General features: G+C 40.3%; 1 protein-coding gene across 2 annotated transcripts in view; it reads left to right on the top strand.

Moving 5' to 3' along the window:
• olf186-M (Ki-ras-induced actin-interacting protein-IP3R-interacting domain olf186-M) overlaps positions 1 to 14,869 on the top strand; it is a 119,387-nt gene that overhangs the window by 99,394 nt on the left and 5,124 nt on the right. For both annotated transcript variants that reach the window (XM_055061316.2, XM_055061317.1), the window contains 2 exons: positions 8,187 to 8,899; positions 11,262 to 11,377. In XM_055061316.2, coding sequence (XP_054917291.1) covers positions 8,187 to 8,899; positions 11,262 to 11,377 — 829 coding nt within the window. The remainder of the gene's footprint in view (positions 1 to 8,186; positions 8,900 to 11,261; positions 11,378 to 14,869) is intronic.

Here is a 14,869-nt window from a genome sequence, read left to right as displayed (position 1 = left end):
TGGATTTTACCATTTCTTTAGAAGGTATTTTATTCCCTGTGCATTTTAGTGGCCCCTCTCTTCTGTTTCTTCTTGAATAAAATAAATGCTATTCCTTACTATTCAAACTGGATTAAGTTTTTTTTTTTTAATTTTTTAACATGCTTACTAGAGAGTGACAGCTTCAGGAGACTATCAGCTCGTCTAGACATAAAACAAAGTTCTGTTTCACTAGGCGAATTTTGCAAAGGCACACAGGGAAAACCTGGAAAACTCTGGAAATTTGGAAATGTCAATTTGGTAGACACCCTGTATTACATATTTTGCAGTTGGATTTTTAAGTTTTTACCTTTATGTGTCGAGTTGCTGGTTACTCAGTTTCTGCTTTTGTCAAGACCATTGTGCCTCTGGTTAATGTTTTCTTATGGCTCAGTCATTGCTTGTGCCACTTGCTTGTTGGTATACATCACAAAATGAAATTGCTTGCCACTCTGTTGTGCCTATAAGTTATAACCATTTCTCTAATCATGCACATGCGTGATGTGTAGTATGTAGTGCCTGAGCAGCCTCTCATTGTTTAAAAAAACATAGTATGTTTCCTTCAGGCACATGGGGTCCATTCTTTATTTAATTGAAGGAGCAGTGCATCAAACAAGGTCACCTTCAAAAACACTGTTTTCTGTGGGATTAGTCATGTGGTGAGGCAGAAATATATGGAGTAGCCCATGTGGTTTCATTGTTTGGGCACTTACTCTGGCTCTGTTTGCAAGCAGAGCCATTCAATCTTCTTGCATCTTGCCTTGAAGATCCTTATTGTACCTGCTGTAATGGGCACACTGAAGTCTTTAGCATTAAAGTGCTTCTGACTTCATCTGGCAGCACTGTCTTTGCTCATCTTCAGTGGCATCCTTCAGTGCTTGCTGAAGCTTTTCAGAATTCTCTTCGTCTTTATACAGTCACTGTGGTCTATCCAGAACCTTTCCATTAAGTGAGTATGTTATCTTGTTCAATGGAATTGCACGTGTTAGTCAAGTGCTAACTGGTCTGCACATTGTTGCATGTGAAGTTGACGGTGCATGTATACTGTTATTTGTACACTTCTTTTCTTTTTACTTTGTTTGTATTTTAACTTTATTTGGCTTCACTATTACTATAGTTTTATTCTGGTGGTTCTTAGTTTGCAGTTCTCCAAACAAATGTATAAGTGTTTGTGGGGTTGACCAATATATTGAATGAATGCATATGAATGTACTGAATGGGAATGCATATGAAAAATGTCCTAAGTTTACTGGGAAAGCAGATATGAAATGAACTACCTAATTGATACTCAAACAGCTGTTACTGCAGATGTACAAATTGGGACATAGATTGATGATGACCCATGCTAACTCAGCTCCTGTGTTCAGAAAAGTGTGACATAGAAGCTTCTTTTTTCAGTGAAAGAAACAAGGACATCCAAATGTCCTTGTTGTACATGGTGGCAAATATGAAAAGGAATGTTTGTTTTGTATTCTAGGAGGGGGGACCCTCCTGGAATACAAATGTTCCTTTTCATATCTGTCGCCATGTACAACACTATCCTTTTGTTGCACTTGTTTTCATATGTGTTTGAAAAAAATATTTGCTTTGTGGAAAGCATACTTGGAGAGCATGCTTATTTGTTTTATGAGTCGTACTTATAATTGCTAGACCTTTCTTGTGTTTTGTGTGTATTATAACATCAAAGTATAAGCAGATTTTATTTCTTAAGTGAGTTGTGGGTCTTTTGCTAGCTTTCATTTATTGCAATAGAAATTATATGGACAGTCCAGGTCAAAATTAGTTGTCGCCGAGATGTTCTGGATATATAAAAGCATACATATTTTGTAAGGAAGATGAATGCCACACGCTGCAGCTGCATCGCCATCCCTCCTCTTGGAGCAGAGCTCATGCTTCTGGAGCCTATACCGGCTTTGTGAGAATGCTGCTGCCGCTGCTGTGCCAAGTTATTTATTGACTTGTCTGACATTTTGGTGGAGGTGCTGGGGGAAAACCACAGTAACCTTCACCAAAATATAAGACAATGAAATGTCTGGACACAGTAGCAGCATTCTTGCAAAACTGGTCTAGACTGCCAAAGTACGAGCTCTGCTCCCATTGAATGGCAATGTGGCTGCAGCACATGGCATTCATCCATCTGTACAATATATTTAAATAAATAAACATAAATAAAATTGTCCGCCAGCTGAATTCGAACAAAAGACCACTGGCACAGAAGCCTGACACTCTTAACTATTAGGCCACAGACGCTTGCCTCAGCAGGTGGAATAGAACATCCTTAAGAATTTGCCGTGTGCAAGAGACATTTCGTATCATCCAGGGCGCTGTTCCTTCGACCCAGCAGGAGTTACATTGTGTGCTGTGTTGCGTCAATATGTCGCACCTGTGTATTGTTTGAACTCCATTCAAGGAGTAGTTGTTGCCCATCCAAATCCTGGCTCATATCCACTGTGGCCAAAAGATGGATAATGGTTGGAATCATCGTTGTTGTTACCCATTCAACTCTAGGTTCATAACCACTAATAGAGGGATTGGCCAAGAAATGTGGTGGATTATTTTGGGTTGTAACAACAAATAAACTTTCAGGACTGCTATAACTATAGAGGAAGTGTTGTTGAAAGGTGAAATTCATGTTAAAATGAAAGTAATAATAGTGGGAAGAATTAATAATCATTCATTGAAAAGCACCCAAAAAAAGGAAAAGATACAAATTTAACTGTACAGGTGGAATGGCCCAGTCAGGCAAATTTTTGCCTATAGCCATGTCCCCTAAGACAATGTGTAAAATTGTCTCAAGTAAATGAATAAAAAAAGAAAAAAAGAAGGAACAGGGCATTCAGTTCAACTCTGTAAGAAATTCTTGGACTGCGGAGCATACATCCCTGTGCCTGAATCCCAGAGTAGAGGCCCCAAACGAAAGAGTCCAAGTGCAACACTAAATCTTGCTGTTGCTGTCAATGCTTTGCCTCTTGGGCAAAACTGCTACTTTTTTTTGTTGTCTTTCATCTAGTTAAATTGGTTGCTACGAGTAATTTGTGACTAACTTCATAGTTTCTGTTACTGCATTTAGGTTCTCTCGAAGGAGTGTGCATATACCTTCTCTTTTGTTGTGGAGAGTTCTTTGCTTCTGCTACATCTGTTGATATTTGTGAAAATTTTTTTATTTGAGTACATATTTTAAGCTAATGGCCATTAATGCATGTGGTAGAGAGATGTACTAGCTGCTTTCTGATAAGCGCCTTGCTATAGGTAGAATTGATGGTAATGACTAGAAGGAGATGTGTACTTGAAAAGGAAGGTAAAGAGAATGAAGCGAGAGCAGCTGGAAAAGGGCACCTTATTTGGCAATTAAATCAGAGTGTTTAAAGTAGCATGATGTCTGTAACATTTTGGTGCCATTGGACAACATGAAGCACCTGCTGGACAAAGTGGGGAATATGCTAGTAGATGTTTTATAGTAGGGATTCCCAAACTTTCTGGCCTTGGAGAACCCCATCTGCCTTCCCAGAGTGTTGTGGAACTCCTCCCCCCTGCCCTGCTTTTTCCCATTGATGTGCTTATCCACGGCCTCGTGTGCCTGTTGCGATGAAGCAAACTTTCTTTTGAAGGCTACTGAAGTGTGAATGTTGTAGTTTTTATGGGTAAAATTAAACTGTAATGGAAAATTCAATCCAAGGGAGGGGGGATTGTGTTGAGTTCATTTTGACCCCTTGTGGAATCCAATAATGCCATTTGCAGAACCCAGTTTGGGTATCCCTATTTTAGAGGATTATGATTGCAAGTGGGGCAGATGGTACAGTAGGTAATTCTTTATATGACAAATGGACTTGGGCGTTTTGCTGCTGCTGTGCATTCCATTGTTGGAAAATTGAGTGAGAGTAGAAGTTGTATGCGAGATTGTGCCATGAGAGATGGCATAAGCACACATAATGGTGATAAAGGGGGCAGCTATGTAAAGCAGTCCAACTGAAACCCTTTAAGGAAAGAAGCAAGAAGTTTTGGCCCAAATTCGGTACACACTGCAATGCGTGTTAGGCACCATGGGCAGTGTATTGGTTCTGTTGGGTTATGAATTATTAATTACCATAATGTGCACCTGTTTGCACCTCGGATCATGTCATGATAATGTAAGGGGTTTAATGGCATAAGGGCTAATAACGGCCAAAGGGCGTTACTCTGAGCATGCAAAGCTGGACACGAACTGAACACCAGCTGAACTTGCATTAACGTGCATCGCTATAACCAACTGCACATCACATTGTGCTAAAACACTGCATTTATTTAAGCCCATGGATGTGAAGGCGTTACCATTTGTTCGTAAGATAATTTGTAAGTGTTTTCGTGACATATGAAAAATTACATGCTTGTATTATATCCCTGTACACATGAATGAACATTAGTGACCTCATAATTGCTATGGCCTGCCGAGGGGTTTGTGTGGTTAGTGTCATGGTGCTGAGCACAAAATTACCAGTTTCGTTGAGCGGTGGCAGTGGCATTTTGATGGGAATGAAATGCAAAGATGCTTAGGTACTAAGAGTTTGATGCATTTAAGTAACCCTAAACAGATGAAATTTGGTACCCTGCACATTTGCAACCCTTTGCTTACATGTAGCCTTAGGACATAATTTTAAACCCTCTCAGTTGATATTTAAAATCACATCAGTACCTGAATCGGTGGTTTTATACATGTCATAAATACTATAATAAACTGTAAGGAATCCTTTCTTAATATCCAAGCAGTCTTTTTGGATGAAGTAACTGTTTGGTAGTGAAACTCATTCTGACAGTATAAAAAAGCGAGCACGACAGGCACATATAAATGGACACGCCAGATGGTATGCTGTCATATGTCTTTTCTACTTGCACTGAAAGCACGAGTCTTGTCAAGCACCAACTGGCCCAAACCCAGAATCCACAGAAAATAAAACTGCTGATACCGTAAATGTTTAGCTTGATCCCAACTGGCCTATAGCAACAGGGCTCTACTGTACAAGTTTTTCCCCCCTAAAACCCACCATTATTCACACGAAGATGGAAAGTGAAGGGATGAGCATGTGCATTTAATCAACTACACATCAGCTGTGTTCATCTACTTGGTGCAGAGAGAAATGTTGCAGTTGTGTGTTTGAAGGGCATGAGTATGACTCTGTGCTGATGTTACATGGTACATGAAAACTTTGACCAGCACTACAAGATGGCAAAAGCATATTTGTCAATTTTATACATAAAGTGCAATTACCTTCTGTATCGTGATTAATGATTGTGGAGGATGCACAACTCACAGGCAAGTACTGGTGGAAGTCTTGGGATCAGTTCTTAATTTGTGTGTGCATGTGCACACACGTGCACTCAGCAATGCCTTTTGTAAACAGTATGATAATTTTTTATTTATGACATAGATTATTTGCATTTATGCAGCTTACCTTTAACATGCATTATGTATTGGAGCATTTGTAGTCTTGCCATACCTTTAATGGGCACCTGAGAAAACTGCAGGACATTAAGCACATCATTGAAAGGACCACAAAATAAAATGGACAGCTTGGCTTTATTTTATATATCACCTTCCTGAAAAAAAAAAAAGTATTTTGTATTGCATTGTTTGCTTTATAGATGAGCACGGAGTCTTTCAGTACATTTTGATGACCAGCATGAAAACCATTTGCAAATAGCCAGCTTGTTTGTTTTTAGGCATTTTTAATGATGGTCATAATCCAATTCCTTCTGAAGGCCATGATGCCTTGTGCTTGAAATAAAACTTACAGCCTAGCTCTCCTCTTCAGAAAAGAAAATAGTAAAGAATGTGCAGGACTGTTCTATCTTAGAATAGGTGGATGTCGAAGCTATATGCTTGATGAGCATTCATAAGATGATTAGAGTATAACGAGATAGTAGATTGAAAGATGGTTAGATTTGGCATCCTAAAACTGCATGGTGGGTTATAAAGGATTCCATAGGCGAGGGCTTCAGGTATTAAGTTTTACCACCTGGGGTTCTTTAACATGCATCTAAGTACACAAATGTTTTTGCATTTTGTTCCCATTGAAATATGGCCACCACGACTAGGATCCCATTGAACCCGCAACTTCGTTCTCAGCAGCAGAATGCCATAGCCGCCGGAATGGGTGAGCACACAGATTCAACTATGCACCACCTAAGAGCTTGTGGGGAAAAAAAATAGAAAAAAAAACTTCTGCATTAAAAAGGGCATATAGCATAGATGGGCATGAGGGTGTCTTGAGGAGAAAGTAGGCATCCAGCTGAGAGAAGCAGGCTGTTAACAGAATCTTGCTTCATTTCATCGTGGCAAAGGCAGGGAGATAGTATGCAGGGGCAAACAGTGTTAGATAATCCATGTCTCTTCAAACCTTCATGTCTGATTTAACAGCACTTAAATGGTGGCATTATCACTGTAGCAGCTTTTGATAGGAAGTTGACTGGAGACTCTGAATGAAATATCCTTATGCATTAGAAAATAAGCAAACCGAAAACAAGGCAAAATGTGGACTGATCATGGCGTGATGTATCACAAATCATGAGTGCAGGTGCAAAGAATATAGCAACTTCTCACATCTAGGGCCCTTTGTTTTTGAAATTTTACCCCCCTGAATTTAGGGATTTGATGAGGTAAGAATTAGGTGGTTTTGGTAGAATTGATAATTGAGTGCAAAATTGTTTGTTTACAAAGTATTTGAAAATTTTTCAATTTTACTTGATAGTTACCATGAACAAAAATAATAAACAGCACTTGTCTTCTATGAGATGTAACATACTTCAGTTTAATTAATAAGCTATAAATATGTTCCACTGGGGAAGTGTTCTACAGCTTGCATCCACTTGTATGTTTATTTACAACAATAAACTGATAATTTCTTTTGTATTTATTTTTCCTGATTTGCATGGCCACTGGGAAAGAGATTTGTAATTGCCCAAGGCTGGGAAAATTATTATAAGCAGCATAATCACTTGCTTATTATTTTCATATATTAACCATGGGCTGGTTTTCTTCTATTTAGCTGATGTCCAGGTCACTTGACTGCCTCATTCGTAGCAACATTTAGCAATATCATGGCACTCTTACACAACAGTGACAAAACAGGCTTGGTCTGATCACCTCTGTCCAGTTATTATAAGAGCTCATTGATAGTTTTTTTCTAGCTTTGTAGTGACATGGTGATGGAATTGTAGCATTAGAAATGCACTGTTCCGAGTCATTGATCTCACCTCAAAGAGCAGCTGACGCATGCTTCCAACCAAGGCCAATACTATTGTGTGACTTGGGTGCCTGTGTTATGGTACCCTGCTAGTTGTTGGCTACACTTTACATTTTCTGGATGCTGGCTTTTCAGTGGAGAAATTTGGCTTAAAGCACACACATCGTAATGTTTTCTTTCTTCAGAAAACCATCTTAATGACATTAATGCAGTAGTACATGCATATTATCTTGGCACATAAAATGATATAAATTAGAATATAAAATTTCTCTTGTTTAAGGCTTACTCACTAGAGGATGGCTGGAAGTTGTACCTGTTTGGTGGTAGTCATTGTCAGAATAAAATTTTCTAAAATATATTTTTTTATGATTGCACTTGCATGGCTTTTGCTTATTTAAAATGCATCTGCCAGTGTTGAGTGTGGATGAGTTCTTTTATGAACAAAAGAAAACAGGTGCTGATATTTATAAACAGTGGTCTTGCCTGCAAGTTATCTGCATGTTTGTGAATGCACCAATGCACCCTGTTTAGTTTCTTTAAGTTTGGAACTGAGCTGCTGTTTAGTGCTGTGTTTGCTTGGTGTGGGCATCAGCATGTTATTTCAATACAGTCTGAACAAGTATTGTGTTGAGTCTGTGTTTGAAGGCAGATTTTGTACTTGTTACTCATCCCTTGACCTGCCTTTGCTTAATATCCAGCTTTAGAACTGCGCCAGAGGCCAAATTTTGCAACAATTCTGACTTCTGCTCTTCTGCATCATTCATGCTGAGTGGCTGATTTCAGCGAAAACAGCACGACAGCATCCATGAGCTGGTGACAAAAGACAACACTGAATCTGGAAATGAATTGTTAAAGAATCTGGCCCAATATGCCCACAATTGCACAGCTCTCAGCTGTGCAATTGGTGCCTTTTTAAGGACATTTCAACTGATCTCACCTGTTCTTTTGCAGCTCCAGTGCATCAGTCCAGTCCACCTTCTGCAATCAGCTCCAAGATTATTGAAGCTATGGAGCAGAACCAAAAGACTCGATCTTTTTCTGCCACTGCAAAGTTGGCACGAACCAGCAGCCTTTTGCTCAGCAGTGCTAGCAGAGGCAGCTCCGACAGCATTTTGGAGCCAGCTAATCGAGAGTTTCTAGAGCGGCAGGGGGCTGAAGACAAAATGTCTGGTCACAAGAGGCTTGTCTTGGGGCACCAGACTTTCAGCTTTGATCTTGAATCTGGCCTTATGCTTCTCACGTCTGAACGTCGTCGTATGCGTTGGCGTTGGCGGCGTGCTGTGCGCATCATCCTTGACAAGAGACAAGGGGCGCATGTGGTCGAATTAGGCAAAATGCAAGAGGACAGTGAGCACCCACTGGCAAGCTTGGATGGCCCATCTGGTGACTCGGGGCTCGGAGAACTGATAAGTGTGAATGGTGGCAGTGTGGACTCTACTTCATGTGACCTCAATGCCTCCAACGACAATGGTCACAAAAACTTACCTGAAAGGGAGCAGGTGTCAGTTGCTCCTGATGATGAAGGGGATGTTGACGTTGTGCCCACAGAGCGTCACAAAAGGCCACTACTCTACAGGCAGTCAACTATAACGGAAGAAGTTGCATCACCCCAGCCAGGAAATCTCTTGGACTCTAGCAACCAGGATGGCAGTGAGGAATCAGGGGTATGTCTACAGGCTCATAATATATTTGACTAAATTTGAAGCTAGTGAGGTGTCCAATACTGTTAGTGAAGCTGTTGCATTGGAAATAAAATTTTATACTGTGTTATGTGGAGGGGCCCATGCAAGCATGCATGCATGTGTTGTAAGCAAACTGCATAGCGAATATTACAGCACATGACTCTCTTGTCTAAATAATAATAATAATAATAATAATAATAATTAACAATAGCCTACTGTTCAGACAGTTGAACAGTACCATCACCAGGCCTGTGAAAGCCATATTTGTCGGGTAGTGTTCTTGAATACATTTGTTAAAAGGTAACCTTAAGAGCAATCTGGCAGCAAAATGTGCAGGGGATTCACAATTAATAGGTCTAATTCCCAGTTCTATATTTCATGACTAAACATTCTTGTTTGTGTTGAAATTCTCGAGAAACAGAATAGATGTATGCCTGTACAATGTCTTAGATCCCAAGTCACTGTTGAAAAAAAAAAAAGAAAGCTAATTCTTAAGAGAAACACAGCTGTTGAGGCACGCTAACAATGCCTAAAATCATTGATCACTGAAACCATTGATCATTGTTGGACTGTAGCATGCACAAAAGACAAAGGACACAGCCGGAGAGAATAAGACATGCACTGGACAGTGCTTGCTTGGTCCTTCTGCCTGTGCCCTTGGTTTTGTGTGTGTGCTGCAGAGGAACAAGCATGTGCAGCAATTGCTTGTTCCCTCTGCATGTGCCTTTTAATTTGTGAATGTGCTACAGTTCATCAATGAATCAATACCAACTTGCCCAGCTTTTATGTCTACTGCCTTTGATCACTGACAAGACCTGCAATGGCAATCCTAAAGAGAATGTCATACAGTTTCATCATTGTACATGCAGGGTCTTCGTTAATTCCAACGCTGCATGCCACCGACGTCCTGTGTGACAAGAGACCTAGGAAGCACCAGCAGCCAGCAGGCCTTGGTGGCTGCTGGTGCTTCCTGCTGATACTGGTGGCTGCTGGTGTTTGGTGGCTTAATATTAATTGAGGGTGACATGGCATTGCGGCATTTCTCCGCTCATGCTACACCTGGCACGCTAGCGCTCCAGCAGGTGTTCTCTTTTGCCCACTCTGCTCCATCAAGGCGCGCTTGTGACGTGGCATCGCAGCAGATAAGACTTCAGGTGCTGTTTTGCTGCTACAGACTACAGACGCCGGCTTTCTCGCTTAATGAGCCATTTGACACTTTTGCATTAAAATCATCCGCAGATGCATGCCAATCTTAGTTGCTGATACATTAAAGACAGTGAAGCTGTATAAGCGACTTCTCACGCTCTTCTGAAGTACTAAGTGTCTGTTTGTTGGTGGTTCTTATTCTTATGATGATTTATCACTGACGCTGCCTGCACGTTATGGTCCCCCACTACAGCATGCCTCATAATCAGATTATGGTTTTGGCTTGTAAAACCCCAGAATTTAGTTTTATCACTTGATGCAATTGATGCAGCTCTTGGGCATAACCTTTTCTCTTGTGCCGTTTTCTGTACTGTTGCACCACTAGTGAATGCTAAACTTGCCTTGCTGCAAAGATGCAGTGGCACAATGAAATGCTTGTGTGTGTTTCTGTGTTGTCAGCGTTTTCATGAGGATTGCTTGCAGACCCAGGCTCCATGTGCAGTGTAAACACAAATACACTGGTGATCGCAGAACAGCCATCAAAGAAGTGTGCCTCCACTTGCCCACACAGTGATATGACTCTGATGCAGTTGCTGTGACACTGCTGCTATTTGGCTGACTTCTTCCAGTGCTGCTTTGGAAAGCAAGACTCTACAAGTTGCGCCAGTCCTCCAATGCAGCGTGGCTGGCTGGCGCCTCTCCTCCACTTTCTTTCCTCTGAGCCACCCACTAAGTCCACCTGTAAATTGTGAAAACTCAGACATTTGTGCACTGTAGAGACAAGTGAGATACATATATCCTTATATAATAAAGAGCACAGAGTGTGAATGCTAGCTTAAATGTTTTTAGCAATTTAGCTACTCTTGCCTCCTTAATCGATCACATAACTGCCACCTAGCAGTAGTCCTTGGCATCTTTATGTTCAATAAGCCATACCGCCTTGCATTCATAATCTTGCAGGCTGTGCAGAGCATGAGCGGAAGTAGTAGTAGTACAAGTGCCACATACATAGTTCATTTAAAATATAGCTCTACTGGCTGATCATTTTGATCACACCAATTTGATTGATCACTTTTACTGACTGTAGGAATATGGCCAGAGGTTCCACAATGCTCAGATGAGATGGAGTCTCAAGCATTGGATTTGTATAGAATCAATGAGACTGAACTTTTTTTTTTTCTTGTTGTTTCTTGTGCAGGAGCACACACTTACTGAGCTTTCGGATTTGCATCGAGCTCTACGAGAGTACAAAGCAAAGCACCTGCGATGTGGGAGTTCACTTGTTGGTCTGGTGCGAAAAACACAAGAAACAGCGTGAGTTTCACGCTGCTCCTTCACTGAATTTTCTTTAAAGCGTCCATTCTTGCTTACTTTTTCAATGACAACCGTGTACTTCCTTGCTTCACTGCCTTCCCATGGTAAAACATTTTACAATTAGTATCCCACAATGAACTTTGATGTTCATGTGAATTCTTATCTTGATTGTGTTCTATTTCCTCTTCATTTCTTACTTGCCAAGCTTACCCTGGTAGTGCAATGTGAGGAAAGGCAGTATCCCCACCATTTATTTTTCTCTTGCATCAGAGTTCTCTTCAAGAGCTGCCATTCTGTGCGTTTTGCTCAAACACAAGTTGATTGATCAAACACAGGTCAAACCAAGTTGCATGATGTGTGTGCAATTGTATGTAGAGAATTTTAACTAACTTGTGCCAAGCACAAGCTACGTAAATGCAACCAATACTCACTGTCCTTAGAGTAGCTCACAGTATTTTTTACAATGAGTCTAATTGACTGACAAACATCAGGTATGTAACATTTATATTATAATATAAACGCACAGCTGTCACTGAAGAATTTGTAGAGCGTAATGCAATATATAAAACCACTTTGTTTCTATGACGATAACTGTTGCAGAATAAATTTTTCTGAGCTACAAAGAAAGTGCGCCTAACTTGGAAAAGTACCATGTGAGCCAGGGGTGCCTGTGTGCAGTGGAATTTAGGCCCTCATACAAACCCTGAATGAAAAGTCTGTCTGCATGTCTGCCACAAGTGAAAACAATGCTTCTGAGGTGATAAGCCAGAACTACCACCTCAGATGTATTGCTGTCCACCGCCTCCACTGCCATCCTCTGTGCAGTCTGTCAGTAGTGATAACATTTACACATCCTCAAGGGTTGCCATGCACTTTTTATCACTATCACCCATGGCCACATTGTTTTAGCAGGGATCTTATTTTGGTTTATTTTCAGATCACTCACGGCTACCTAAATCTATTTATACAGTCCGTCTATGTGCAGTAGCAGTCATACATTCGAAGAATATTTCAGGGCACTAGCATTGCGGTGCACAAGTGCCTAGTCATGTGGTACTTCTATGCAGCTCGCAAACTTTCAGTGGAGCTTGAAAAAAATAAATTTTAGAAGAGTAGAATCTTGGGTTTGTTGGTGCATCTTTGGTGTTGCCTCTGCCTTTGTCCCCATTTTCATGCATGCGCTGTGTTTTGTTCGTTGGACAAATAAACTGACAACACGTATCTTCATCAGAACAAATCATTGAGTTGTTTCTCCATGTGCTTGCAAGTTTTGCATTCAAGGTATTGCATTTAAGTTCATAGTTAAAAAGTTATCTAATTATTTCTAATTAGTAAATTAAGATAAATATAGTCTGAGTTGCTTAGGTGAATGATGAACAATACTGTGTCAGTTGTGTTCATGAAACATACAGCTGCTTTTTTTTCTTTTCTTTTTTTTTAAGGCTTGGCACAAGTTAGCTGAAACACACTGTATGTGTGTGTTGGGCTCCCACTACTTAATGGATACAAGCATTTGCCTGCTTCTGATAACTTATTTTTTTGGGCCTTCAAATAGCTCCTACTTCTCTGTTGCATCTACTTGCTTTCCTAAGTTTGTTTATACTTTCTCTATTCCAGAAGTTTTGTCATTAGGTGATTCTGTTCAGTTCCTCTTATGTTTAAGTGCATAATAAAAATGCCGTCAAGAAATTGTGTCAGGAGCATACTTTAGAGGCGAAGCATTCCTGATGGTGGCATTTTATAGCATTTCGTGTTGTTACTGATCGTCACTGCTTTATAACTCTATTGTGTAGTCATCAAGCTCTTTATTGAGGTGTACTGAATTTTGAAGAGTGGTTAAACACTGTGTACCATGTGTTGATTTTTTGCCAAGAATAAAGTCATCTGGCAGGAACAACAAGTTATTTAATATTACTGTAATACACTGCATTTCACAGTTCTTGTTAATATCACATGTTTAAAAAGTGTCAAAAATATATGTGCGTTCTCAGAACTTTTTCATTTAAGACTTTGGCTGAACATAAATGATGAAATGTGCATAGTCATAAGTGCACGTTTAATCACACGGAGAAATATAAATAGAGATATCTTGTACTTACATAGGGCCCAACACACTGAACAGTATAGTGACAATTATGGCAAATTCTGCTGCTCTTAAAGCATCCTGGTAAATAATGGTAAATAATGTACTACACACAATTAGTTTTGATGATAACCCAGCTTCTGATGTAGTGAAAAGGTGGATCTGAGGTGAGTCTGTGGAGGATTTGAGTCTGTACAAAGAACCCTTACATTCCCTTGTTTCATGCTGGCTTGTGTAGAAAGGTTACATCAAACAGCATTGTGTGAAAAAAAATTGACGCCTGTGTCGCACAAGTAATCTTGAGTAGTTCTTGAGAAAAAAAAAAACAGTAACACTGATTACATTTTGAAGGGCCCTCATAATTGCTGCTGCCTGGTTGTATGGTTTTTTATATGAATGTACCTGCTGCAAGTGCACCACGAATATTGAGAACCCTTGTGCTTCATATTTTTACTTGTTGCCCATTTACCTGAGTAGCAATTTTATGATTGCGTTGTGTAGCCATTTTTATTGAATATGTGTTAAATCAACTCTTGTATGGCTAGTGGTAGTAATAGTAGTTAATAAAAGCATCTTTGTTGGAGGTCGCCTCAAATTCTCTGAAAAAGGTGGCAAAAGTAATTACAAGTGTTTGTGCTATCGCATTAGGAAGTTCTCTCATATAAGGAGGTGTGTATTATATTGAATAATCACCCACCGTGGTGGCTTAGCGGCTCTGGTGCTGCGCTGCTAAGCATGAGGTCGCGGGATTGAATCACGGCCACTGCGGCCACATTTCAATGGGGGCGAAATGCAAAAACACCTGTGTTCCGTGCATTGGGGGCACATTAAAGATCTGCAAGTTGGCAAAATGAATCCGGAGTCCCCCACTACGGTCTGCCGCATAATCAAATCGTGGTTTTGCCATGTAAAACCCCAGAATTCAATTATATTTAACAATTTCAGAGCATAAGATTTATGGCCACTTAGCACAAAATCGAAACAGATTTTTGGGGCCGTATTTTGTAACTGTTTGCTTTGGAACCGGTTCAGTCTCGCTGTTACGTCAAGGTGACTTCACTCGGAGAAAGAGTGGAATGTCGCGGCGCGGAGGAGACCAGTGAACGAGCGGCGTTACGGTATGTTGCAAGGTCACATCATCATTTTTGTTTCTACTTAGGGGACAGTATAGTAATTGAAGGATGTGTCTAGGTTGGTAAAAAAATATTGGTTTGTATACAACACTTGCACATTTAATTTCCAGTAATAACTGAGCTTTCGACGCAGACAGCTAGTAGTTTAATTTTATCTATGTTGCTTTAGTTTTTAGTCGCTAGGTGGTGCGCCATGCATTAAGCAATCAAGGCGGATCTCTGTGTGTAGGCCGCGGCTCTAATAGGATTTCGTTTAGCCATGGCTGAACTTCTTCG

Source organism: Dermacentor andersoni, chromosome 1, assembly GCF_023375885.2.
Source record: "Dermacentor andersoni chromosome 1, qqDerAnde1_hic_scaffold, whole genome shotgun sequence".
Classification (NCBI taxonomy): domain Eukaryota; kingdom Metazoa; phylum Arthropoda; class Arachnida; order Ixodida; family Ixodidae; genus Dermacentor; species Dermacentor andersoni.
The sequence above is the reverse complement of the archived record's forward strand: the minus strand, read 5'-3'. Positions and strand labels throughout refer to the sequence as shown.